General features: G+C 46.6%; 1 protein-coding gene across 1 annotated transcript in view; it reads right to left on the bottom strand.

The window, feature by feature from the left end:
- Window positions 1–16,087, bottom strand: part of NSUN3 (NOP2/Sun RNA methyltransferase 3) — a 53,763-nt gene extending 37,676 nt beyond the window's left edge. Inside the window, exons 1-3 of the mRNA XM_055342282.1 lie at window positions 15,967–16,087; window positions 14,975–15,084; window positions 5,055–5,398 (exon numbers count right to left, since the gene is read on the bottom strand). Of these exons, the coding sequence (XP_055198257.1) occupies window positions 5,055–5,398; window positions 14,975–15,084; window positions 15,967–15,978 (466 nt within the window). The 5' untranslated portion in view covers window positions 15,979–16,087. The remainder of the gene's footprint in view (window positions 1–5,054; window positions 5,399–14,974; window positions 15,085–15,966) is intronic.
- Between the last annotated feature and the right edge of the window lie 10,513 nt (window positions 16,088–26,600).

Here is a 26,600-nt window from a genome sequence, read left to right as displayed (position 1 = left end):
AACCAATTATTTCTGTACCCTTCACAGCTCCACATCTATCATTCAAGGCCTTGCACATATAATATGTGCTCACTAATGTGGCTGACTTGATTTGAAACATGGCATTATAAAAAAGAATATTTAAATTGCTAACATTGAAAATCAGGTCAGTTTTTCATTAAATTACAGCTTTGGTCAAGATTCACAATTCAGCATTTTAAAATAAGTCTCTTAGTTAAAATATAGCTTTGTATTCTATTGTTTGGCCTAGATGTAGATTTTATTTAAAATTGTCTTAGATCGGTTAAACATTTCAAAATATATATCACAACTCAAGTTTCATATGTGTGTGTGTATACACACACACACACACACACACACACTAAGACTTACTACATTGAAACAGAATTTACCTCATGCTTAAATAGCCAAAAAGAAACCAAATTTTGGTATTTCTTCATCTAAGCAGGAAAGGGGATGAATTTAACAAATACCAGAAAAAGTCATTGAGGCTTTCCATCTATATGTGGCAGCCTTTGGCCCATGGAAAGAAACTGAGCTGGTAGTTTCATTTGTTAATTTGCTGTGGTACAATTAACTTGAAAAAAACCCCAACAATTCTGCCTATTTGCAATTCTGTTAGTTGTTCCTTGGAGTTATAAGCCATAATTATGATTATCTGAGAAATTATAATGTCCCTCTCACGGTAAAAGTTAGAATAATATTATCCATATATTATTAGAAGTGCTAATGAAGGCTAATGGTAAGGTTCTTTGAGATATCTGGAAGCAATGTTACAACTTCACAACAAACTTAACGACAAATTTGTCCAAAAAACCACAGTTGACAATAGATTAAAATACACTTAAGAATACAACCATTTCAGGGATCCCTGGGTGGCGCGGCGGTTTGGCGCCTGCCTTTGGCCCAGGGCGGGTCCTGGGGACCCGGGATCGAGTCCCACGTCGGGCTCCCGGTGCATGGAGCCTGCTCCTCCGTCTGCCTGTGTCTCTGCCTCTCTCTCTCTGTGACTATCATAAATAAATAAAAAAAAAAAATTAAAAAAAAAAAATATAAGAATACAACCATTTCAGATTCTGGCTTATAAGCACCTGTTTTGGACTGGGCATGGTGCTAGTAGCTGCAAACACAAAAAAACAGTGGGAACATCCCCTGTTGTCAGAAAGCTTTCTAATGGGAGGATGCTGGACACATCAGCAGTTGAATAACATCAGGAGACCTCCAAACAGAGTCAAGTGCACATTTCTGAAATGTTCAGATCTGCCACTTACCTCGGACAATTTAGGTTAACTTCTCTTTGTCTCAGTTGCATCTCTAAATGGAGATAATAATGCCCAACTAATGGGGCTGCAGGGTTAAATAAGATCATGTACAACAGTGATAGTCACAGTGTGTTCCTTTGGGCCCCAGGACTTCAGAAACATGTATATAAAGAAATACAACATAAGACACCAGAAGTAGAGACCACTAAAAAATGTTTGAAAACATATTTATACCATGTGATTACTACGGTCTTGGCACACACTCAAGTATTCCAAAATGTACTTATTACTAACCAAACTAAAAAGTGCACCTAATGCAGGGAGTTCTGGAAGGCTTTCTAGGAAAGTTGATTCCTTAATGAAAACCTGAAGAATGAAAAAAAGTTAGCAGGGGAGGACGAGGGGGGAAAGTGATACCTATAGTGTGTGCATGAGGCCTGAGGCCTGAGAGGGCAGGAAGCAGGATAAAAGCAAGTAAAGGAAGGAGACTTTCTAGTCTTTTCTACCACCAAAGGCTAACCAGATGTCAAAAAGGTATTACTGGCTGCAAAGAAAATTTCATGGAGGTTCTGAGGACAGAGCCCTCAGCAAGGAAGCTGATCAAGCCACTCTACCAAGCTGGGTCATTCTTAGGAGGTTAATGCTTTCCTATTTAGAATCAGAATTGTTCGTTCTTCTTCTATCAAGACCAGGACATAATAAAGGTTGTGCTGACAAAAACAAAAACAAAACAAATGGACAATCCATTCCTGTGCTAACAGGTGGGAGCAGCTGGACCAAAAGAAAAATAGGCTAATTTCTTTAATCATCCTAAAATATGAGCTTTTTAATCATTCAAAGCTGTGAGCCTCTTGGCCCAGAATAAAGACCAGTACTGAGCTAAGGAAATTTGTTGTATAAATGCACATTTAGCTGCAGCCATCATTTTAGGTTTTGCTTTTAAAAGCTTATTTTAGCATTGCTTCTGCATTCCAAATTCAAGCACTGTAGCTAACCTAATTTGGGCTTTGAGCATCAGCATGAAGACATCTGTACTTCTTACTAAACCATTATCATTAGTCCCACTTAGATGAAAAGCTTCTTTACTTGGAACACTGCCTGTGGTTCATTGCCCTTGATGTCAGAACAGGAAGATGGCTTCTCCACTTCAAACGCCTAGGATATATCAGTTTGCATTTGTATTCCCAATCAAATCACCTTCCCTCTCACAAGCATGTAAAATATCTATAGCCTACTAATGAAGATAATTTAGGATTAAAATGCTCTCTCTTCAACACGGTACCCAAATTTGACATTTCTTTTCCATTTTTTTTAACAATACTAAAAACTCAATATTCAAAACTGATATAACAAAATAAGAATGAAAGCAAAAATACTCCTTATAATACGATTCCATAAACCTTCATCTCAAATTATAAAGATAATAAAAAAACCTTACAAAATTAGCCCTTTGGTTCTGGTTTTTCACATCAAAAAACACACCAAGTTTCAATAACAAAGTTTTAATCGCAACTCTAAAACACACAGTATATTTTCTCCTAAATGCACAGTTAACTGATATATTTGTACCAATGTCATTTGTACCAAAGACAACTGGATTCACAGTTCCCACAAAAGTCTTTGAAATCTACTTCAACAGGGAGTGCTCTCAAAGGAAGATACAAGTTAGCAGTCTTCAAACTGGGATATGCATGCCCTAGGGACACATCACTTTCTAAGGGATAATAAGGGAGACTGAATAGTTTTAAAAGAATCAACTTTTGGATCATCACCTTCCTGAAGAACACCTCTGGTCAGGGCATCTCCCTTCGCAGTGACCCCTCACCCACCTTACACCTAAGGAGGCCTGCTTCTCACTCATCCTGAATCTCATCACAGCAAATCGTGCCAGGTACAGACATTCACAGAGCACCAAACAAAGGCAGTGAAACACACGGGGTCCTTGGCTGAGAAAGGGAACAGACTTAAAAGACCAAGCCTGGTAGCCTTTTGTAATTGAGATGGGTTGTAACCCTTTGCCTTCAACAAAATCAAAAGTGGGTCTAGAGTGCTCACCCAGCAGATCATTAAAATAATGCTTGATGAAAAAATATCGATGTGATTTGGGGTCATGACTCAAGATTTAATCAGCTCAGTGTAACTACTATAACACAGTTCCCACCATTTCCATCATCTTATCTATAATAAACAACAGCATCTGCATTTATAAAAATAAAACCATCAAACAAACAAAAATCAGACAGAACTGATGCTGAATCTTACCTCACCAAGCTATAAGTGATATTTATCCAGGGAAATCTGAAATAATTTTTTAAATCTCATTATCTAATTAAGAAAATAATGTATGATGAATGTGGACTCATTACTTTTTTTTTTTGACTCATTACTTTTAACAAAAATTTATATAAATGTACATTAACATACATTTCATTATTTTTATACCAGTAATGGTAGTGATAAGTTACTTGCAAAGAACTTTTTAAAGTCTTTGAGGAGAGGGGATCCCTGGGTGGCGCAGCGGTTTGGCGCCTGCCTTTGGCCCAGGGCGCGATCCTGGAGACCCGGGATCGAATCCCACGTCGGGCTCCCGGTGCATGGAGCCTGCTTCTCCCTCTGCCTGTGTCTCTGCCTCTCTCTCTCTCTCTGTGTGACTATCGTAAATAAATAAATAAAAAACCTTTAAAAAAAATTTAAAAAAAAAAAAAAAAATAAAGTCTTTGAGGAGGATCCCTGGGTGGCTCAGCAGTTTAGGAAGGGCCTGCCTTCGGCCCAAGGCGGAGTCCTGGAGTTCTGGGATCGAGTCCCACATCGGGCTTCCTGGATGGAGCCTGCTTCTCCCTCTGCCTGTGTCTCTGCCTCTCTCTCTCTCTCTGTCTTTCATGAATGAATAAATAAAATCTTAAAAAAAAAAAATAAAGTCTCTGAGATCTGCATTGTCTGGGGGCATGAGTGCCTCAGTCAGTTAAACATCTGCCTTCAGCTCAGGTCATGATCCCAGGGACTGGGACGGAGCCTCACGCTGGGCTCTGCTCAGAAGGGAGCCTGCTTCTCCCTCTGGCTGCTGCTCTGTCATATAAATAAGTAAAATCTTTTTAAAAAAATCGTGTTGTCTAATACCATACCCATTTGCTGCAAGTGGCTATGAGCACTTAAATAGCTAGTCCAAACTGACAGGCGCTGTACACTACATTCCTATTTTGAATACTTTGTTAAGAAAAAACAATGCAAAGTATGTCTTTAATAGTTTTTATTTAGATTACGTGTTGAAATAATATTTTGAACATACTGGGTGACAATATATTACCAAAATTAATCTCAACTGTTTCGACTTTTTTTATTAACTTAAAAATTTTACATTTAATATACACTTCACATTATATTTCTATTGAACAGAACTGCCTTATAACGTTACGGTCCAATGATACAAAAAATAACTTTAATGTGTATGTTTTTGCCGCCTAGAAGTATGACGAGATATCAATACAAGACTCTCAACCATAAAAAGTCAACCATAAAGTAAAAAATCTTTGTTATTGGCTTCTCAGGATTCCTATCATCAGACAGATTCATGTTTACAAAATGCAGTAATTTTGCTCAAAATTACCTGCTAGTATTTAGCTGAAAAAAAAATTACACTGATTCCTCAGCTAAAGCTTCCATTCTACATACTGGCCTGGTATTCAGCTTTTCAAAGTCAGTGAACTCGATCTTACACTTCTCGTATACTTACAAGTATCTTGTAACACACGGATATCTAAAAGCCGTCCAATTTGCGAAAGAAAAGCACACTACCTGGATCAGCACACTGTAGCAGAGCCACCGATTTGCCTCCAGGAGCAGCACACAGATCCAGGACCTTCTCTCCATCCCTTAATTCCAGAGCCAACACCGGGAGAAGAGAGGCAGCGTTCAGGAGGTAGTATTTCTTTAGATTTCCGATTTGGTGTCTTTCTGAAGGCATTCTGTCTGGAGTCCTGCTGAGGTAGCACCGCATCGATTTAGGGTGGTAGGGCAAAGACCCGTGAGAGAGGGTGTGATAGCCCTTTAGATGCAAATTTTTTTCGAGTTCAAAGGAATAGTTGAATCGGTTAAGAAGGACAGCATATTGCCAGCATGCTGGAGATATGAGTACATCCCTAGAAAAAGAAAAGGGAAAGAATATTAATATCATATATACCAACACGATTTCACAGTACTAGTCGAGTGAACAGGGTCGTTGTTTCCAGAGGCAGGATCAGCATCACTGACTTTGCCGTCTTGCCAAAGGCTCCGAGGGGCCCAACCCAGAACGGCTCTGATCCCGCCTTTACTTAAAACTTCGGTTTGTCACTCATCACGAGCTTTCTTTCTTCTGTATCAGTTGTGCCCATCGCGGTGTTATTTGTTCTGATTATTAAGTTTAGGGGCCCCTTGAGTCCTGCACCGGAGAGGAATGCCGCACCTGCCGCAGCCTCACCCCTTCAGGCCGAGCATCCTGCCAAGAGCGCCAAGAGCGCCCGACTGGCTTCTCGGCGCGGCAGGTGTCAGAGCGTCGCACAGGGAAGCTGTTCGTAGAGACGAACGTTACCCCCTGAGGCTGTTAATACTGGAGGGAAACGTCCTGTCATCAGGGGATGGTTACAGGAGCGGGTGTCACAGGCCTCCTGGCCAAGTGAGAGCTCGGGCAGCTCACATCCGCCGCAGCGGCGCAGGTGGGCAGGCCCCGGCCGGGGCCAGAAGCCAGGCGTGCGTAGGGATCCCCGCCAGGACCCCGCCAGGACCCCGCCAGGACCCCGCCAGGCGCCCGCCCGCCGCCCGCCCTGCCGCAGTCTCCAAGCCGCGCTCGAGCGGTCACAGCTCCCGCCAAGCGACAGGGGACACCGCGGGAACCGCGTGGCTTCGCGGCGGGGCCTCCGGGCGTCCTCACCGGTCCCGCAGGTGCCCGCCAGCTGCCGCCGCCGGCTGACGCCTCCCGCCGCGCCGCGGTGCCCGGGCCTCGCGTGGGGCCGCCCGCGGAGCCGCTGCCCCGTGGCCCCAGCGCTCCCCGGGGGCGGCCGCCGGCTTAACGGGCTCCGAGGCCCGGGGCCGCCGCAAGCCCGGCGCAGGCCGTCAGCCCGGCCGGGGCCCGGGCCCGGAGCCGCAGGGGGCAGCAGGGCCTGGCGACCCGCATTTCCAGCACGCTCTCCGGGCCGAAGCGCGGCCACCCCTCGGGGCCACCTGGGGAGCCACCGTGAACCGGCCGCAGAGGACACCTGCCGCCGCCTTCATCTCCGCCCCTCTTGGCCTTACTTTCCCAACTGGGCCAAGACCTGTCCGGGGTTTTGACTCAGGTAACAGGGAAAGTTCGGGGCTGCGGGCGGGGCTGCGGGCGGGGCTCCGGGCGGGGGGGGGGGGGGGGGGCCGGCCCCAGCGCCCTGGGGGGTGGAGGGGCGGCGCCGCGCTGCACTGACTGGGGCCTGGGGCCCGCAGGTGCCCAGGGTCGCCAGGCCGCCCGGAGCGGCTGCTGTGGCCCTGCCCTCGCCTGCCCGCGACGCACGTACAGCAGGGAGGCAGCGACCTTCCGAAATTCCTCGCATCCTTTAACCACATAAAATAAGAACTTGCTGAAACCACATTTCCTGACTCCTCTAAGCCGCACGCCCGCTGCGGGGCTCGACCCCAGGAACAGCGCCCCCCGCCCCCCCGGAACCAGGCCTCGGAGCGGGGGCCGCCGGGGGAGCCCCGGGAGCCGTGCGACCGAGACCGAGCCGCGCCCACCTCACCCTGAGCCAGTAGTAGAAACCACTAGAAGACTGACGACGCTGACTGCCGACCTTCCGGGTACCACGGAGAGGCCTGCGGCTTCCCGCCCCGAGAAGGCAGGACTGCGTGGACGCGGGCCTCCGCTCGCCCCCTCCCCCGGCACACGGGCGCACCTGCACACACGCGCGTGCACTGCTAGGAGGATGCCCCGGGCTGGCGGGCCCACGCCTGCTCCGGTCCTGACTCCCACGCACGGCACCGGGACGCGCCGAGGACCCCGACCCGCACCAGGGAGCCCCAGGCTCCGCACGCAGGCCTGGCGGGACCTGATCCCCAGTGACAGGAGTTCAGCTCCACCAGCCGCCGGCGGGGCTGGGACCCCCAAGGCCAGGGCCTGCACATGCTGGCCGGCCCTGCACGGATGCCACGGGGGAGAAAACCAGGGACCCTCCTGCTCTCTGTACGCTGACATCAAAATCTTCACCAGAGATTTAAGAACAGACTTCCCAGCATACTATAAAAATTGACATTTTAAAATATGAATCATACGACTTTTTCAAATGTATCCAGTGGAACCTAAATACCAGAGTGATTCTGAAACCCTTCATTGTCCCTTTAAAAATTCATGGACTGACTCTTCTGGAACAGGTGAAAGTTTTAAGCTCCTTTTTCTACTTACATTCTATTTCCCCATGTAACTCCATCTTAACACATTTTGTACTTGAAATCTTTTATTATCCTGTCTTATTTCTCTGCCATGAACACATATGCGCATATACACTAAGCTTGTCTTCACCGTGGCCTAAATCTCTAAGGCTTAAAACGGCAAATTCTGGATTCAATTATCAGTAAATTCGCTATCATAAAATTGATCAAAATACTTATCATAGATTTGATAATTACTAAACATAAAAAGGAAAAGTGAGGGGATCCCTGGGTGGCGCAGCGGTCTGGCGCCTGCCTTTGGCTCAGGGCGCGATCCTGGAGACCCGGGATCGAAGTCCACGTCGGGCTCCCGGTGCATGGAGCCTGCTTCTCCCTCTGCCTGTGTCTCTGCCTCTCTCTCTCTCTCTCTGTGACTATCATAAATAAATAAAAATTTTAAAAAAAATCATTAAAAAAAAAAAAAGGAAAATTGAGGGGACCCCTGGGTGGCTCAGCGGTTTAGTGCCTGCCTTCGGCTTAGGGCGTGATCCAGGAGTCCCCAGATCAAGTCGCACATCGGGCTCGCCGCATGGAGCTTGCTTCTCCCTCTGCCTGCGTCTCTGCCTCTCTCATGAATAAATTTTTTTTAAAAAAGGAAAAGTGATATGAAATCAATGTCCACGAAATGAGCCATCCTCCCCCCCACCCCACCTGACCCGGGTCCACATATATTCAGAGATGAGTATCACCCAGGCCATACTAAGTCAGGGTTCAAATTCAATTATATTCCTATTTTGTATTTTTACAAGAGCTGAGAAAAACCATTTAAATAAGTGGGTGAGAATTCAATGTATTTTGTTACAGCAACGTCTCCCTTTTTGAGTTGTATTTCTTTCTGAGTATATTCCCAGATCACTTAACAACGCATCTTCAAAAAATACTTTATCTGTTAGTTAACAACTTGATTGGGGCTCCTTTACTTTTGTTAAAAGCAGAATTTGGAAACCACCTATCCTGTCAAAGAACGTGCTAGTCGTCATTTACTTTCTAAACCCTTACAATGACATTCCAGTCTCCAGCATGTGGACATGTCACCCTGGAGAAATGCAACGTGGAAGTGTCAGGATGGTGAAAGTGCGTCCTTTTTCTGCAAGGTGACAAAGACAACAGAAAGGCAGGTTGGGAAAGAGAACAAACACTCCCTTAGGCACATAATGAACAGAGTGATTCTGTGAAAGAGCCAACGTGGAAACTGAAAATCTAGAAGGTGACTGCTATAACTTGCCTGTCCACACGTATCCCTTGAAAAATTGTATAATGTATTATTTGGACAAAGTTATTTGATGTTATTAACCTTCATTCAACTTTTCTGTGATTTTACTCTATTCCTTTGTATCCATTCTCTGTTCTACCTTCCTATCTAATAGTGAGGATTAAATATCACTTTATCTAGGTATTACTAAGCACAATTAGTATAACTGTTGATTACAAAACCAATTAAACTTTTACGGTTAAAAAAAATAAAAATCCCTTTTGTTTTACTGCTGTTGGTATCCACCAGAGGGTGCTCATTCTATGACTTTAAAAGTAGGACTCAAATGATTCAATCAAGTCATGGAGGTACACCTAAGCACGTTTATGAGACTTTTATTTTTATTCTTCAGAGATTTTTTTTTTAAGATCTTATTTATTTATTTGAGAGAGAGAGTGAGAGCCCGATGCAGGGCTTGATCCCAGGACCCCAGGATCATGACGGAGCCACCCAGGCGCCCCCACTCTTCAGACTGTAATGATGAACTTGCCTGCCTCCTGCTCTTTCTCCAGCATTGTTTTAGTGTCTGTCGTAGAAAGGCAATCCATGACCGTATCTGTTACCCACAGTGCCCCAGACAGGAAGTCCCGAGTGAAGGTTTAGATTCCTGGCAGAGACCAGCACAAGGCTGAGAACACTGCAAACAAGGAGCCTCTGGATCGGGAGACATGTGCATGCACTCCCAGGCTGACACTCTACAGTCCTCACGGAGACACTTGGTGGGCAAACAGGGTGGGATTTTAAAATCACAGGCCTGGATTGGCCATTCAAATTGGTACTTTCTAACTTCTGACTTTTAAAGGGGCTGAGAGTTACCACTTCGTAGGTATTCGCACAAATTAAGGTTGAATATTTGTGTAAAGTTAACATAAGAGATAAAACAGAAATAGAGATGCTGGTTCATTTCTGTTTCCCCAACCACCCCCATTCCACCCCATTCAGATTCTGCTACTGCAGTCTGGCTATATAATATTTTTTCCCCACTGTGTGTGAACTCTGCATTAGTGAGAAGAGTGTGTTAAAAAAAAAATTACAGACAAGCCAGATTTAACTGAGGTTCTTGTTTCACTTTCTACAAAGTGCACACAAAATTTCCAAAGTTCATATAAAGATTTCCAATGAGGGCAGCATATATATAATCCATCTTTGTGCCCTACCCCCCCACCCCATGCTTAGCACAGCGCCTGGTTTATAAACACTAAATTGTAAATAAGTACATGACTTGCTCAAGTCTTAAGGTATTGGTTCTTCAAGACCCTCCCTCATCAGAAAAGACATCTTGAAAGAATTATAATAGCTGTTATCAAGAAAACGCAATGGGAACACAAAGACAGAAGCAATTTTGTCAAGAGTCTATGGGACAGCTTGATGGAGGCTTGGATAACAACAGTAACAGTAATAAAAATAACACCCAGGGCTTACCACATGCCAAACAGTACCCTAAGCACTTTGTATATGTAGAAAACCATTTTATCTTCCCCAATAACTATATGAAGTAGATCCTATTTTACACGTAAGGATGGTGAGGCGCAGAGATGCTAAGTACCTTACATTAGGTCACCTGCTACCAGGTGGAGAGGTTGGATTTAAACCCAGACCTTAACCACTATACAGAGGGAAAAAGGAGAGGGTCATTCCAGCAGAGGGGATGAAGGATGAAGGAGCCTGTCAAGTAACGACAATGTGCTCAGTCCACACATAACTGCAGACAGAGGGACTCAGGAGGCTTCTGTCCCAGGAGGGGCAGGATGGGGTACACCAGCACTGGGACACTGTGGGACAGGGCGGATGAAACAACCCTCAAGGCTCCCCCAAGCGGGAGCTATGCTTCACTGGGCGAGTGAGCCAACCTCCCTATGCCTGAGCACTCACATCTGCACAATGTGAACACCAGCAGCTGCCTCGGAAGGCTGTGCAGAGGATTCCGTGAACATCTGTAAGGCGGTTACAACACTGACTAGGACAGGGTCATGGAAGCAGTTGCTAATTGAGCCGACAAATACTGGAGATAGGAACCGTGGAGAGGGGCTATGGCCGCATCTCAAAGAAGAAGTGACAGATAAAAGAGAAATCCAAATTAAGAAATTTCTCAGGAAGCAGTAGACGCATTTAGAGGGCATTTAGCCCCTGATAGAGGCAGAGCAGTGGCGTATGGCAGTACGCGGTTTGAGGGCCCGAACCGTCAAGGTCAGCCAAGGTGAGAGCTACGTGGTGCAGAGGACAGCAGTGCTCACGGCGAGAGGCTTCCAGGAGTCCCCTCCCGTGGAATCACAGGCAAGGACGACTGTTCCTTCAACAACATGTGACCACGTGCACAGGAGTACTGCCAAGTACGAGGGCTCCCCGGAGACCTGGACCCTAGATTTTATTGGCGCCCAGTCCCACAAACATCATCACCGGATGAGTGCTTAGCGCCCAGCTCCTCTGGAGGTCAGAGCTGGGAAGCAGGCCCAAACAGAGCCCGTAGCCCCCACCGCCCCCACCGGGAAGCACACCGTCAGACCTTCCGGCACGCGCAACCCCCCAGGTAAACAAAGACGCCTTAGGCAGGACATTCCAAGGGCTTAGAGATAGCCTCCCAGCAGCAGAGGGCACGTGTCGGGCATATTTCTGATTAAGGTGCATTGTTTACCTTGAAGGTGTGGAGGAAAAAGGGGAAACATGGGCGGTGACACCCTTAACAGGTGAGATAAAATATGCACCGTGGGCCGTGACAACATAGGAGAAGGAAAAAATAACGTGCCTTTGAGACTGCCTAGTATCGAATTCAGTGAAGTCACCCAAGATGCTGACTAGTATGGAACAAAGCTTAGGGAGGACTGCACAGAGTGAGATGGCAGCACGTTGCGGGGAGCTGAAAGTCCCATCACGGAGGGGCGTACCTGCAAGATAACGTAGGCACGGGGCGAGCAGCACCCTAAAGGGCCGCTCACAGGGCGATTTGTAGAACAGGTTATCAGAAAACAGTAAAATTTCAATATATATGAAATATTTCCCACTATCTAATCTCCTACAGGAAAACTAAAAATAAGTGAATCACTTTCTAGAAGGAAGACAAGAATGTACTCATCTTTCTCTGGAAGTGAACAGACTCTGCAAGCAGGACACTATGTCTTCCAAATAAAAGTCGAAAAAAAAAAAACCCACAAAAATATTTGCTCTCAATTCCCCATGCCATCTTCCATGCTCAGACTACTTTCCAAGCTCAGCCTTTTTTGCCCAGGGCAAATCCAGCACATTTATGCAAAACTTAAATTACCATGAAAACCCAACAAAAAGGTAGATGAAGCAGAAGGCACAGCTAATTAAATGGATTTGAGGTTCACTGCTCATTTTGTTTAGGGTCAAACAATACTTTATAAATCTGTCTGAGCACATTAAATAGAAAAATAACTCATTACAGAGAAAGGGCAGCCATAGGACTATACAATCTGAGGACAATATGCTTTTTAAATTTTTTTTTTTTAATCATCCATGAATGCCTAATTACACCCCAGGTGTGAGAAGAGGGGTTAGCAGTACAAGTTCTTGAACCAGAAAGCCTAGACACACATCCCTGCTCTGACACTTACTAGCTGTCCACTTGGGCAAGTCACCTAAACTCTGTGGAGTTCCATCATGGGAAACACCACTCAGAGCTTTATTCGGAGAACCACACAAAGCCAATACCACCTGGTGCGCAATATGCATATTATGTGGTTGTCGGGACGTTCTATGTGGGTGACTTTACATAGGAAAGACATAATGCATCCGTTATGCTTCACTACCATTTTTCTTTCTTCTCTGTGACAGAAGACACCCACCTTAAAATCTAATTTTGAAAGAAAAGCCACAACTATGAAGTACTTTTTTTTATAGTATTTGAGTTCCTAAAACCATGTAATTCGCTCTAAAATATTCTCAGAATCACCTCAGCCTTTATTATGTTCAATACTGAATCCATTTTAAAAAGTGCTCAAAGCTGTCCCTTGTAAATAAGAATGTGTTACTGAGCTGATCCAAGATGAGATTAATGACAATAATGTGACTCAATTCCATTGTCTACAGCCACATAACGTTTTTTTCCTGAGTAAAATGTACTAGGCTTTTGCCCCTAGCTTTAGAAGCAGTGCACCCTCTTCTTTCAACCTAAATAACCTGGTTCTTTCTGCTAAAGTAACTCCTGTTAAGTTACTAAGGCCTGGCTTCTCCTCCCTCAAGCTCTGTTAAATAAGACAAGGTACTCCTGCCTAGTTCTATCACGATATGTATGGAATTAACAGTTTATATAGTTTTAACCAGCCTCCTTATCCCCCATGAATACCAGACTGCAAGCAGACTGGATACGGGGCAAAGAATATATGTAGAATGCAATGTAGGCAAGGGAAACGAAAAAAAAAATGAACTATGAGAATATCAAGATAAAAAGCTTCTGCACAGCAAAGGAAATAACCAACCAATGAAAATGCAACCTTCGGAATAGGAGGAGATGTTTGCAAATGACATTCAGATAAAGAGACAGTGTCCAAAATCTATAAAGAACTTATATCACACTCAACACCCAAAAAATAAATACTCCAGTTAAGAAATGGGCAGAAGCTATGAACAGACACTTTTCCAAAGAAGACATACATCCAGGTGGCCAACAGATTCATGAAAAGATGATCAAAAAAAAAAAAAAAAAAGATGATCATCAGGGTAAATGCAAATCAAAACTATAATGACATATCACCTCACACCTGTCAGAATGACTAAAATGGACAATTCAAGAAACAGATACTGGTGAGGATGTGGAGAAGGGGGAAGGAACGGTCTTACACTGTTGGTGGGAATGCAGACTGCTGCGGCCACTATGGAGGTTCCTCAAAAAGTTAAAATAGAGCTACCCTATGATCCTGCAATTGCACCACTGAGTAGTTACCTAAAGGATACAAACATACTGATTTGAAGGGGCACGTGCACCCATATGTTTACAGCAGGATTACCAACAATAGGTAAATTATATGGAAAGAGCCCAAATGTCCTTCGAATGAAGAATGGATAAAGAAGGTGTGGTGTATATACAATGGAATAATATTACTCAGTCAACAAAAAGAATGAAATCTTGCCATTTGCAACAACATGGATGGAGCTACATGTATTTATCCTAAGAGAAATAAGTCAGCCAGAGAAAGACAAGTACTGTGTGATTTCATGCATATGTGGAACTTAAGAAACAAAAGATGAACATGAGGGAAGGGGAAAAAAAAAAAAGGGGGAAGCAAACTGTAAGAGACTTTTATCTATAGGCAACAAACTGAGGGATGGGCTAGATGGATGACGAGTATTTCGGACGGCACGTTGTGCTGAGCACTGGGTGTTTTATGTAAGTGATGAGTCACTTAATTCTACTCCTGAAACCATCACTGTGCTGTATGTTAACTAGAACTTCAATAAAAATTTGAAAAAGAAAAAAGAACTCAATGTAAAGAACCCATGGAATAACTCTCTGACCAAAGGCAGAATCACTGTACAAATCCCACTTATCTTACTTATTTCTATGTAAGGAACATTTGTTTTCCATGACACATTTAAAGAATCTGTAGTGTGTGTGTGCGTGTGTGTACACACCTGTTCAAAACACAGCATGCCAAAGACACAGGGAAGAAATATGATGCCCAAATAAAGTGACTCTAGCTAAGCGAGAGGAGCATCCACTTTCAAGATTTATTGTATTATCTTCTGAATTCCAGAAACTCGTCAAATACCCTCAAAAGCTTTAAGACGCTTCTGTTACACTATAATTAATTTTGTCAAACTGGCGGACATTCTTCTTTCCAAGATCAAAATAATTGCTCAAGGCAAGGCCATCACAATTTTCTCCTATTACTAAAAGTTTTCTTTCTCCCTTTTTCATTTTCCTATGATTCCGTCTATTTCCTCACCGTTCTCTTCTTTAGCATCTGTAGGAAAAGGGCAGCCAGGGTTAGATTCCTCTTTTATCCTCGCAGCACCCCTCCCCAAAGGACTTATTTTGTGTCTGACCACAAAGCATCAAGAGATGAGGTTTACTGACCTTACTGTATCCCAGGCATCTCCAAGTTCCTTGGAATACTGTTTTTCAAAATGATCCAATACAACTTTGCAAATCCGTTTTGCAAGCTTCCTCTCCGATTCTGCTTTCAGCTATGACGACAAGAAAAAGCTGCTGACACCATCCGATGTCACAAATTCATCAAACTTCAAATGAGCAGTTATTTTCTTAAGAACACGTTTTACGATTACTGACGCTTCTTGCAAGGGAGCATGGGGGTTTCTTCAAATGATCATTGCAAATAAATTTAAGCAAAGGTCGAAGACTTTGTGGCCGTAGGAAAATGAGTGGCCCTCGCAGAAGAAACTGTGTCAAAGGAACAAAATTAACTTAATTAAGCCCCTCCAGGCGTTGACATTAGGGGAAACTGGGTGAAAGGCCTATGGGAAATCTGTGTCATCTCTGCAACTCTTGTAAATGTAAAATCATTCTAAAATAAAAAAGGTGATTTTGAGAAAAAAAAAAAAGAAGAAGAAGAAGAAAGAAAGAAAGTCACTTGTTTCCTATGGAAACTCCTTCCGATTCTATCTCCCGGACTCACCCGTTTAGGGAGGTGTTACTAGGTAACGTCCTACGCTCCCGGGGGACAGACAGCAGGACCCTCGGCCTTGGCCTTGCGGAGCTGGCAGGAGGGGGCTCCGGGCGGAGGGCGCAGGGAGGCAAGTCCGCGGGCGGCGTAGCAGACGGTCACTGGGGCGCAGGCGAACCTTGGGAGTCGGGACCCTAACCCCCAATCCCAACCTCTAACCCCAACCCTAACCACTAACCCTAATCCTAGCCTGGAACCCCGACCCGGACCCGGACCCCGACCCCGACCCCGACCCCGACCCCGAGGACCGAGAGCGCCCACCACCAAGCATCCCGGCACCCCGCCCACTCCAGGGCTTTGCCCGGGAAGCCAGCCAAGTCCCCGCATCCCCCCCACCCCGCCCCGTCGGCCCGGAGGTGCCCGCCCGTCGGGTGCCAGCCCTCACCCGAGTCAACATTATCCCGCCGGGAGATGCCCAACAAGACGTCCCCGCCGCCCGGCAGCACCCAAGCGGTCCGGCAGGTCAGGCGCACCCCCACCTTCACGTCTACACCCTGCTCTTCCGGTTCAACTTCCCGCGAGACTCCCCTGGCCCGCGGGATCGAAATCTCGCCAGAAATGCTGTTAGGTCCCGCGAGAGGCACGCCCGCCCCGTTGCTTCCGCCGGCAGTCGCAGAGGCGGGGCTTGGTCCGGGGGCGGGGCTGGGGCGGGGCGGGGCCTGGTCCGGGGGCGGGGCCTCGGCGTGGGGCGGGGCGGGGCTGCCCTGGGCCGGCGGTCCCCTGGACGGCAGGTGTGCTGGTCGCCGTTGGGGCGGGTTTTCCGAGGCCAGTGAGGAAGGAGATGGCGGCGCGTGCGTCCCGGCCTCCGGAGCGGGGACGCGGCTTGCAGGGCCGCCGAGCTGCGGCGGTTCGCGCAGCTGCTGGCTGCCGCCGGGGTCCTGCCGCCGTCGCGCCCGAGGCCAAGGTGACGCGCACGGGCGGCCCCTGCACCTTCCCGGGGCGGGGCGGCCGCACGCGGGCCGGACGGGGGGCGGCCCAGGGCTCTGCAGGTGCCCCGCGCTGCTCCCTCGGAGCTGCCGTCGGCGACTCGCCCGCGCGGTGCTGCCCCGGCCCGGACCTGCCGGCACCTGCCGGCACCTGCCGGCACCTGCGATGCTCTCAATACCGCTGTAGGCCTGGGCCGCAGGTACAAGGCTTCGAGCCGTGAAAAAAGAAAAAAATGCCACCACCGGTGTGATTTGAAGCTTAATCTACTTACTTAAACAAGTTCTCCAGTAACGTAAAGGTGAATTTAGATTTGGTGCGAAAGAGAATACAGTATCAAGGAGCGAAGTGATTAAATGCACGCAGCTGGCTGGTTGTTGAGACAAAAGTCATGAGCCTCCGCCCTCAGGCTTTTTTCTGTGCTCGTTACAGAGTGTTCCGTTTGATGAACACGGTAGTATATTTGCAAAATAGTTAAGGGGCTGTGCAATGCTTGGAAAGAGGTCATGTGGGTTCCGGTTTACTGTTTTTGACTTTTGTAGCGTGTTTCTATTTTCTGATATTAGATAAGCGAATGCTTGGTGAAATGTAAGACAGCGTAAATGTAATGTGAAATGTGAAAACAAAAGCCTGGAGGAATGAAAACTGAACTAATGCCACTGGAGATCACCGGTATTGACATTTTGATGTATTCCTCGAGTTTTATGCATTTTCAAGGCTGGACAATACATATAATGTGTCCTGTTATAAGCACTTTATTATTGAAAATTATGCATATACATCATTTCTAAAAGGCTATTACACCGATTTACCTTATTATCGATGAACATTTGCTCCATCGTTTTTTCCATGTCTGATAACCTTATGATTCTATCAATTTCCTACTTTGAATAGTTTTCCAATCATACTAGTTATTATCTCTTTCATAAATTACCACCTTGTGTCCACCTATCTATGAATATCTTAATGCTATTTTATTTGTATTTACATTCAAGATGTTAAGTATATCACGTTTTCAACTACGTTTCCATTTTTCTTAATCCTTTGACTTTAAATGCACAAATATTTTTATATTTTATGCAGTCATTCTTTGATTTTGTAATTGATTCCGTTGCTTTTCAGCCTGAAAATTTCTTCACACAGAAACAAACAATTAGGGCAGCCCGGGTGGCTCAGCGGTTTAGCGCCGCCTTCAGCCCAGGGCCGGATCCTGGAGACCCGGGATCGAGTCCCACGTCAGGCTCCCTGCATGGAGCCTGCTTCTCCCTCTGCCTGTGTCTCTGTCTGTCTCTTGAATAAATAAATAAAATCTTAGGAAAAAAACAATTTGTCTCCTTCTCCCTTTTTTTTCTTTACAGTTTGATCTTTAATATTTAATGCATTAATCTATCTAGAATCAATATTAATGTATCATGAGAATAATAGCGGGTTTCCCCTACCTCAACCAAATAGCTACTGAAGAATACACAAAGCTCCACACTTTATTTTTAAAATAGAAACTGTTAGTAGAAACTAAAACTTGTTTCAGACCACTGCAGGTATAAGAAATTGAGCTGACACGAATACCAGAAGTCATATTTATTATCATCACTATTGTGTTAAAGAATAAAGTAGTGTAATAAGTACTTAAACTGGGCAGGAAAAGAATTTTTACATTCCTAAGCAACTTTATTGTGAAGCCATTTGACATCAGAAGTGTTTTAGTATAAGAAATACTTTATAGATTTCTGTGTGTTTTATGAATTTTCATATTTACCTAAAACATTTCTCAAAACCCTTCAGGATTCACATGGAGGCTTATGTGTCAAGAAAGGTAAAGCCAGACAGGCTTTGTAGCAAAACGATCCAACATCGAGAGACCATTAGCTCCTTAAAATGAAAAACACAACAGAGAAATGCACCATCGAAGCACGAGAGCAAAGCGTGGTTACAGGCAATCTTGAGCTCTCATTTCAGGAGAGTAGCTAATTAGCTCTCATTTTGTGGTTTTAGGCCTCCAGAGTGCTGTGTACGAATCTATCAGACAATCCACTGGGACTGGGAAGTCAACAGAACTTCTATTTTCATTTAATCTTATCAAGTCTTTAACAAAATGTTCGGGGGAGGTGTATGTGCAAAGAGCAGGAGAACATGCGTGTGACTTGGAGCTGACCCCTAACTCTCAAGACCCGCATGCTGACCTGCGCGCTGGGCCGCGGCACCTCAGGATGCGCCTGTATTCAGAAACCGTTTCCAGAGGTGATTAAAGAGGCCCTCAGGATGGGTCCCGATCGGCTGGTACCCTCGTAAGCAGGAGATGTGAACCCTGAGACTCAGGGCGGGGGAGGGGAGAGGCTTCCGAGGGGAGAGCCCTGCCTGCCCTGCCCCGGCCCCTGCCCCGGCCCTGCCCCGGCCCTGCCCCGGCCCTGCCCGGCCCTGCCCTTGGCCTGCCCCGCCCCTGCCCCGCTCCTGCCCCGGCCCTGCCCGGCCCTGCCCTTGCCCTGCCCCGCCCCTGCCCCGCTCCTGCCCCGGCCCTGCCCCTGCCGCAGCCCTGCCCCGCCCCTGCCGCGGCCCTGCCCCTGCCCCGGCCCTGCCCCTGCCGCAACCCCGGCCCCGCCCCTGCCCCGCCCCCGCCCAGGCCCCCGCCCCGGCCCTGCCCCTGCCGCAGCCCTGCCCCGGCCCTGCCCCGCCCCACCCCTGCCCCGCTCCTGCCCTGCCCAGCACGCCCCCCCCCCCCGCTGCAGCCCTGCCCCGCCCCTGCCGCGGCCCTGCCCCTGCCCCGGCCCTGCCCCTGCCGCAACCCCGGCCCCGCCCCTGCCCCGTCCCCGCCCAGGCCCCCGCCCCGGCCCTGCCCCTGCCGCAGCCCTGCCCCGGCCCTGCCCCGCCCCACCCCTGCCCCGCTCCTGCCCTGCCCAGCACGCCCCCCCCCCCCCCCCGCTGCAGCCCTGCCCCGGCCCTGCCCCGGCCCTACCCCTGCCTCGGCCCTGCCCGGTCCCTGCCCCGGCCCTGCCCGGCCCCCGCCCCGCCCCCGCCCCGCCCCGGGCCCACCGGACTCCGCGGTCGGAGCGGGAGCCGCAGAGCGCGGAGAAGCCGCCTTCTGTGGTGAAGCCCCCCAGGCCTGGTCGGGGCCGCGGCAGGTCCACCAAACTACCAGGGTAACGTGGGGTCTGCTGGGAAGGGCCTCGGGTCGCGGTCGCCCGGCGAAGCGCGGGGGAGCGCGGGGGAGCGCGGGGGAGCGCGGGCTCTGAACAAGCAGGTGATTTTCGCCTATTTCCCCCTCGATTCGAAGCGGACGCCCCCCATTAAAGGAGATTCATTTCTGACTTCCCGTCTCCCCTTCGTCCAAACCGGTTTCCGCTATCGTCTCCACAAAGCTAATGGATTGTTCTTATTTTGAGGATCTATGATCACACCTCGATGTAAGGCTTTGAATGTCGGAATTTGTTCCTGGGGTCAGCTCGAGTATGTTTCTTGATAAATAGTCTTAGCAGAACCTCCGTTGCAACGTCTACTCCACTTAGAGAAAAACTTAAGCATTAGAGCCAAGGATAATAAAGTTCATAGGCTGCAGCTTTATTTGTATAAGCAGTTTCACTTTTGATGAGCTGCTGACACCCAAAAGTATTAGGTTTCTCCAGTGCAGAAGGGGAGAAATTGAACGTGAATAACATGGCATATCGAGCCGAGTGTCACATAGAATAGTACCACGGTAAAACACTACTGCAGAGGTCAGCTGCAAATAAAATGACATATTCCAGGGATAAATGTTTCTGAACTATTCAAAACACATTTTACAGGGGCGCCCGCTGGCTCCGGCCGTCGAGTGTCTGACTCTCGCCTCTGGCTCGGGCCCGATCTCAGGCCTCCTGGGATCCAGCCCCATGAAGGGCTCAGCGCTCAGCACAGCGAGTCAACTGCCCCCTTCTCCCTCTCCCTCCGACCTCATATGCTCTCTCTCTCTCAAATAAATAAAATCTTTAAAAAAAAACTTAAATAAGTTTTACACATTAAGTTCTTCATTTGACCATTGATTTTAAGCTTGCAGAAAGCATGGCACTTAATTTACAAAATTATATGTTTGATTCTCCCATTATAAAATGTGCAAAATTTTAAAGACTAGTTTGAAAAATTGGGGGAGGGGCAAGACGGCGGAAGAGCAGGGTCCCCAAGTCACCTGTCCCCACCAAATTACCTACATAACCTCCCAATCATCCCGAAAGCCTACGAATTCGGCCTGAGACGTAAAGAGAGACCAGCTGGAACGCTACAGTGAGGAGAGTCCGCGCTTCTATCAAGGTAGGAAGACGGGGAAGAAGAAATAAAGGAACAAAAGGCCTCCGAGGGGGAGGGGCCCCGCGAGGAGCCGGGCTGAGGCCGGGGCGAGTGTCCCCAGGACAGGAGAGCCCCGTCCCCGTCCCGGAGGAGGAGCAGGAGCTGCACCAACCTTCCCGGGCGGAAAGGGGCTCGCAGGGAGTTGGAGCAGGACCCAGGAGGGCGGGGATGCCCTCGGGCTCCCGGGGACACTAACAGACACCTGCGCCCCGGGAGAGTGCGCCGAGCTCCCTAAGGGCTGCAGCGTGCACGGCGGGACCCACCGGAGCAGCTCGGAGGGGCTCGGGCGGCGGCTCCGCGGGGGGGGGCTGCGGGGCGGGAGCGCGAATCCCACAGCGCAGGCCCCGGAGCACAGGGCGCCGGGACACAGCCCAGGATCCGGCCTCCCCCGGGACAGGCAGAGGCCGGGAGGGCCCAGGACAGCGAGGACGCTCCTGCCCCGAGCTGAGCAGATCAGCGGCCCCGCCCCGGAGCCTCCAGGCCCTGCAGACGGAGAGCCGAGAGCCCCGGGCCCCGTAGTTCCTGCAGGAGCTGACTCCAGGGCTGCAGAGCTGCCACCGCCACTGGGGCTGTTCCTCCTGGGGCCTCACGGGGTGAACAGCCCCCACTGAGCCCTGCAGCAGGCAGGGGCAGAGCAGCTCCCCCAAGTGCTAACACCTGAGAATCAGCACAGCAGGCCCCTCCCCCAGAGGACCAGCTGAACGGACCAGTTCCAGGGGAAGTCAAGGGACTTAAAGTCTACAGATTCAGAAGATGCTCCCCCGTGGTTTTATTATTATTATTATTATTATTATTATTTTGCTTTTTAATTTGTTTGCCACCCCCACCCCTTTTTTTCCCTTTCATTTTCTTTTTTTTTCTTTTTTTCTTCCTTTTTTCTTTTTCTCTTTTCTTTTCTTCTTCCTCTCCTCTCTTTTTCTCCTTTTCCCAACACAACTTGTTTTTGGCCACTCTGCACTGAGCAAAATGACTAGAAGGAAAACCTCACCTCAAAAGAAAGAATCAAAAACAGTCCCCTCTCCCACAGAGTTACAAAATCTGGATTACACTTCAATGTCAGAAAGCCAATTCAGAAGCACCATTATACAGCTACTGGTGGCTCTAGAAAAAAGCATTAAGGACTCGAGACTTCATGACTGCAGAATTTAGATCAAATCAGGCAGAAATTAAAAATCAATTGAATGAGATGCAATCCAAACTAGAAGTCCTAACGACGAGGGTTAACGAGGTGGAAGAACGAGTGAGTGACATAGAAGACAAATTGATGGCAAAGAGGGAAACTGAGGAAAAAAGAGACAAACAATTAAAAGACCATGAAGACAGATTAAGGGAAGTAAACGACAGCCTGCGGAAGAAAAACCTACGTTTAATTGGGGTTCCCGAGGGCGCCGAAAGGGCCAGAGGGCCAGAATATGTATTTGAACAAATCATACCTGAAAACTTTCCTAATCTGGGAAGGGAAACAGGCATTCAGATCCAGGAAATAGAGAGATCCCCCGCTAAAATCAATAAAAACCGTTCAACACCTCGACATTTAATAGTGAAGCTTGCAAATTCCAAAGATAAAGAGAAGATCCTTAAAGCAGCAAGAGACAAGAAGTCCCTGACTTTCATGGGGAGGAATATTAGGGTAACAGCAGACCTCTCCACAGAGACCTGGCAGGCCAGAAAGGGCTGGCAGGATATATTCAGGGTCCTAAATGAGAAGAACATGCAACCAAGAATACTTTATCCAGCAAGGCTCTCATTCAAAATGGAAGGAGAGATAAAGAGCTTCCAAGACAGGCAGGAACTGAAAGAATATGTGACCTCCAAACCAGCTCTGCAAGAAATTTTAAGGGGGACTCTTAAAACTCCCCTCTAAGAAGTAGTTCAGTGGAACAATCCACAAAAACAAGGACTGAATAGATATCATGATGACCCTAAACTCTATCTTTCAATAGTAACTCTGAACGTGAATGGGCTTAATGACCCCATCAAAAGGCACAGGGTTTCAGACTGGATAAAAAAGCAGGACCTGTCTATTTGCTGTCTACTAGAGACTCATTTTAGACAGAAGGACACCTACAGCCTGAAAATAAAAGGTTGGAGAACCATTTACCATTCAAATGGTCCTCAAAAGATGCAGGGGTAGCCATCCTCATATCAGATAAACTAAAATTTACCCCGAAGACTGTAGTGAGAGATGAAGAGGGACACTATATCATACTTAAAGGATCTATCCAGCAAGAGGACTTAACAATCCTCAATATATATGCCCCGAATGTGGGAGCTGCCAAATATTTAAATCAATTAATAACCAAACTGAAGAAATACTTAGATAATAATACACTTATACTTGGTGACTTCAATCTAGCGCTTTCTATACTTGATAGATCTTCTAAGCACAACATCTCCAAAGAAACGAGAGCTTTAAATGATACACTGGACCAGATGGATTTCACAGATATCTACAGAACTTTACATCCAAACTCATACACATTCTTCTCAAGTGCACATGGAACTTTCTCCAGAATAGACCACATACTGGGTCACAAATCGGGTCTGAACCGATACCAAAAGATTGGGATCGTCCCCTGCATATTCTCAGACCATAATGCCTTAAAATTAGAACTAAATCACAACAAGAAGTTTGGAAGGACCTCAAACACGTGGAGGTTAAGGACCATCCTGCTAAAAGATGAAAGGGTCAACCAGGAAATTAAGGAAGAATTAAAAAGATTCATGGAAACTAATGAGAATGAAGATAGAACCGTTCAAAATCTTTGGGATGCAGCAAAAGCATTCCTGACGGGGAAATACATCGCAATACAAGCATCCATTCAAAAACTGGAAAGAACTCAAATACAAAAACTAACCTTACACTTAAAGGAGCTAGAGAAAAAACAGCAAATAGATCCTACACCCAGCAGAAGAAGAGAGTTAATAAAGATTCGAGCAGAACTCAACGAAATCGAGACCAGAAGAACTGTGGAACAGATCAACAGAACCAGGAGTTGGTTCTTTGAAAGAATTAATAAGATAGATAAACCATTAGCCAACCTTATTAAAAAGAAGAGAGAGAAGACTCAAATTAATAAAATCATGAATGAGAAAGGAGAGATCACTACCAACACCAAGGAAATACAAACGATTTTAAAAACATATTATGAACAGCTCTACGCCAATAAATTAGGCAATCTAGAAGAAATGGACGCATTCCTGGAAAGCCACAAACTACCAAAACTGGAACAGGAAGAAATAGAAAACTTGAACAGGCTAATAACCAGTGAGGAAATTGAAGCAGTCATCAAAAACCTCCCAAGACACAAAGTCCAGGGCCAGATGGCTTCCCAGGGGAATTCTATCAAACGTTTAAAGAAGAAACCATACCTATTCTACTAAAGCTGTTTAGAAAGATAGAAAGAGATGGAGTACTTCCAAATTCGTTCTATGAGGCCAGCATCACCTTAATTCCAAAACCAGACAAAGACCCCACCAAAAAGGAGAATTACAGACCAATATCCCTGATGAACATGGATGCAAAAATTCTCAACAAGATACTAGCCAATAGGATCCAACAGTACACTAAGAAAACTATTCACCATGACCAAGTAGGATTTATCCCCGGGACACAAGGCTGGTTCAACACTCGTAAAACAATCAATGTGATTCATCATATCAGCAAGAGAAAAACCAAGAACCATATGATCCTCTCAATAGATGCAGAGAAAGCATTTGACATAATACAGCATCCATTCCTGATCAAAACTCTTCAGAGTGTGGGGATAGAGGGAACTTTCCTTGACATCTTAAAAGCCATCTACGAAAAGCCCACAGCAAATATCATTGTCAATGGGGAAGCACTGGGAGCCTTTCCCCTAAGACCAGGAACAAGACAGGGATGTCCACTCTCACCACTGCTATTCAACATAGTATTGGAAGTCCTAGCCTCAGCAATCAGACAACAAAAAAACATTAAAGGCATTCAAATTGGCAAAGAAGAAGTCAAACTCTCCCTCTTCGCCGATGACATGATACTCTACATAGAAAACCCAAAAGCCTCCACCCCAAGATTGCTAGAACTCACACAGCAATTTGGTAGCGTGGCAGGATACAGAATCAATGCCCAGAAATCAATGGCATTTCTATACACTAACAATGAGACTGAAGAAAGAGAAATTAAGGAGTCAATCCCATTTACGATTGCACCCCAAAGCATAAGATACCTAGGAATAAACCTAACCAAAGAGGTAAAGATCTATACCCTAAAAACTATAGAACGCTTCTGAAAGAAATTGAGGAAGACACAAAGAGATGGAAAAATATTCCATGCTCATGGACTGGCAGAATTAATATTGTGAAAATGTCCATGCTACCCAGGGCAATTTACACGTCTAATGCAATCCCTATCAAAATACCATGGACTTTCTTCAGAGACTTAGAACAAATTATTTTAAGATTTGTGTGGAATCAGAAAAGACCCTGAATAGCCAGGGGAATTTTAAAAAAGAAAACCAGAGCTGGGAGCATCACAATGCCAGATTTCAGGTTGTACTACAAAGCTGTGGTCATCAAGACAGTGTGGTACTGGCACAAAAACAGACACATAGATCAATGGAACAGAATAGAGAACCCAGAAGTGGACCCTCAACTGTATGGCCAACTAATATTCAATAAAGGAGGAAAGACTATCCACTGGAAGAAAGACAGTCTCTTCAAGAAATGGTGCTGGGAAAATTGGACATCCACATGCAGAAGAATGAAACTGGACCACTCTCTTGTACCATACACAAAGATAAACTCAAAATAGATGAAAGATCTAAATGTGAGACAAGAGTCCATCAAAATCCTAGCGGAGAACACAGGCAACACCCTTTTTGAACTCGGCCACAGTAACTTCTTGCAAGATACATCCACAAAGGTAAAAGAAACAAAAGCAAAAAATGAACTATTGGGACTTCATCAAGATAAGAAGTTTTTGCACAGCAAAGGATACAGTCAACAAAACTAAAAGACAACCTACAGAATGGGAGAAGGTATTTGCAAATGACGTATCAGATAAAGGGCTAGTATCCAAGATCTGTAAAGAACTTATTAAACTCAACAGCAGGGGGATCCCTGGGTGGCTCAGCGGTTTGGCATCTGCCTTTGGCCCAGGGTGCAATCCTGGAGTCCTGGGATCGAGTCCCACATTGGGCTCCCAGCATGGAGCCTGCTTCTCCCTCCTCCTGTGTCTCTGCCTCTCTCTCTCTCTCTATCATAAATAATAAATAAATAAAATTTTTAAAAAATAAATAAATAAACTCAACAGCAAAGAAACAATCCAATCATGAAAAGGGCAAAAGACATGAAGAGAAATCTCACAGAGGAAGACATAGACATGGCCAACAAGCACATGAGAAAATGCTCCGCATCACTGGCCATCAGGGAAATCAAAACCAAATCAAAACCACAATGAGATCCCACCTCACACCAGTGAGAATGGGGAAAATTAACAAGGCAGGAAACCACAAATATTGGAGAGGATGCGGAGAAACGGGAACCCTCTTACACTGTTGGTGGGAATGTGACCTGGCGCAGCCACTCTGGAAAACTGTGTGGAGGTTCCTCAAAGAGTTAAAAATAGACCTGCCCTACGACCCAGCAATTGCACTGCTGGGGATTTACCCCAAAGATACAGATGCAGTGAACCGCTGCACCCCGATGTTTCTAGCAGCCATGTCCACAATAGCCAAACTGTGGAAGGAGCCTCGGTGCCCATCGAAAGATGAATGGATAAAGAAGATGTGGTCTATGTATACA

This window comes from Nyctereutes procyonoides, unplaced genomic scaffold (genome assembly GCF_905146905.1).
Source record: "Nyctereutes procyonoides isolate TBG_1078 unplaced genomic scaffold, NYPRO_anot_genome, whole genome shotgun sequence".
NCBI lineage: Eukaryota > Metazoa > Chordata > Mammalia > Carnivora > Canidae > Nyctereutes > Nyctereutes procyonoides.
The sequence above is the reverse complement of the archived record's forward strand: the minus strand, read 5'-3'. Positions and strand labels throughout refer to the sequence as shown.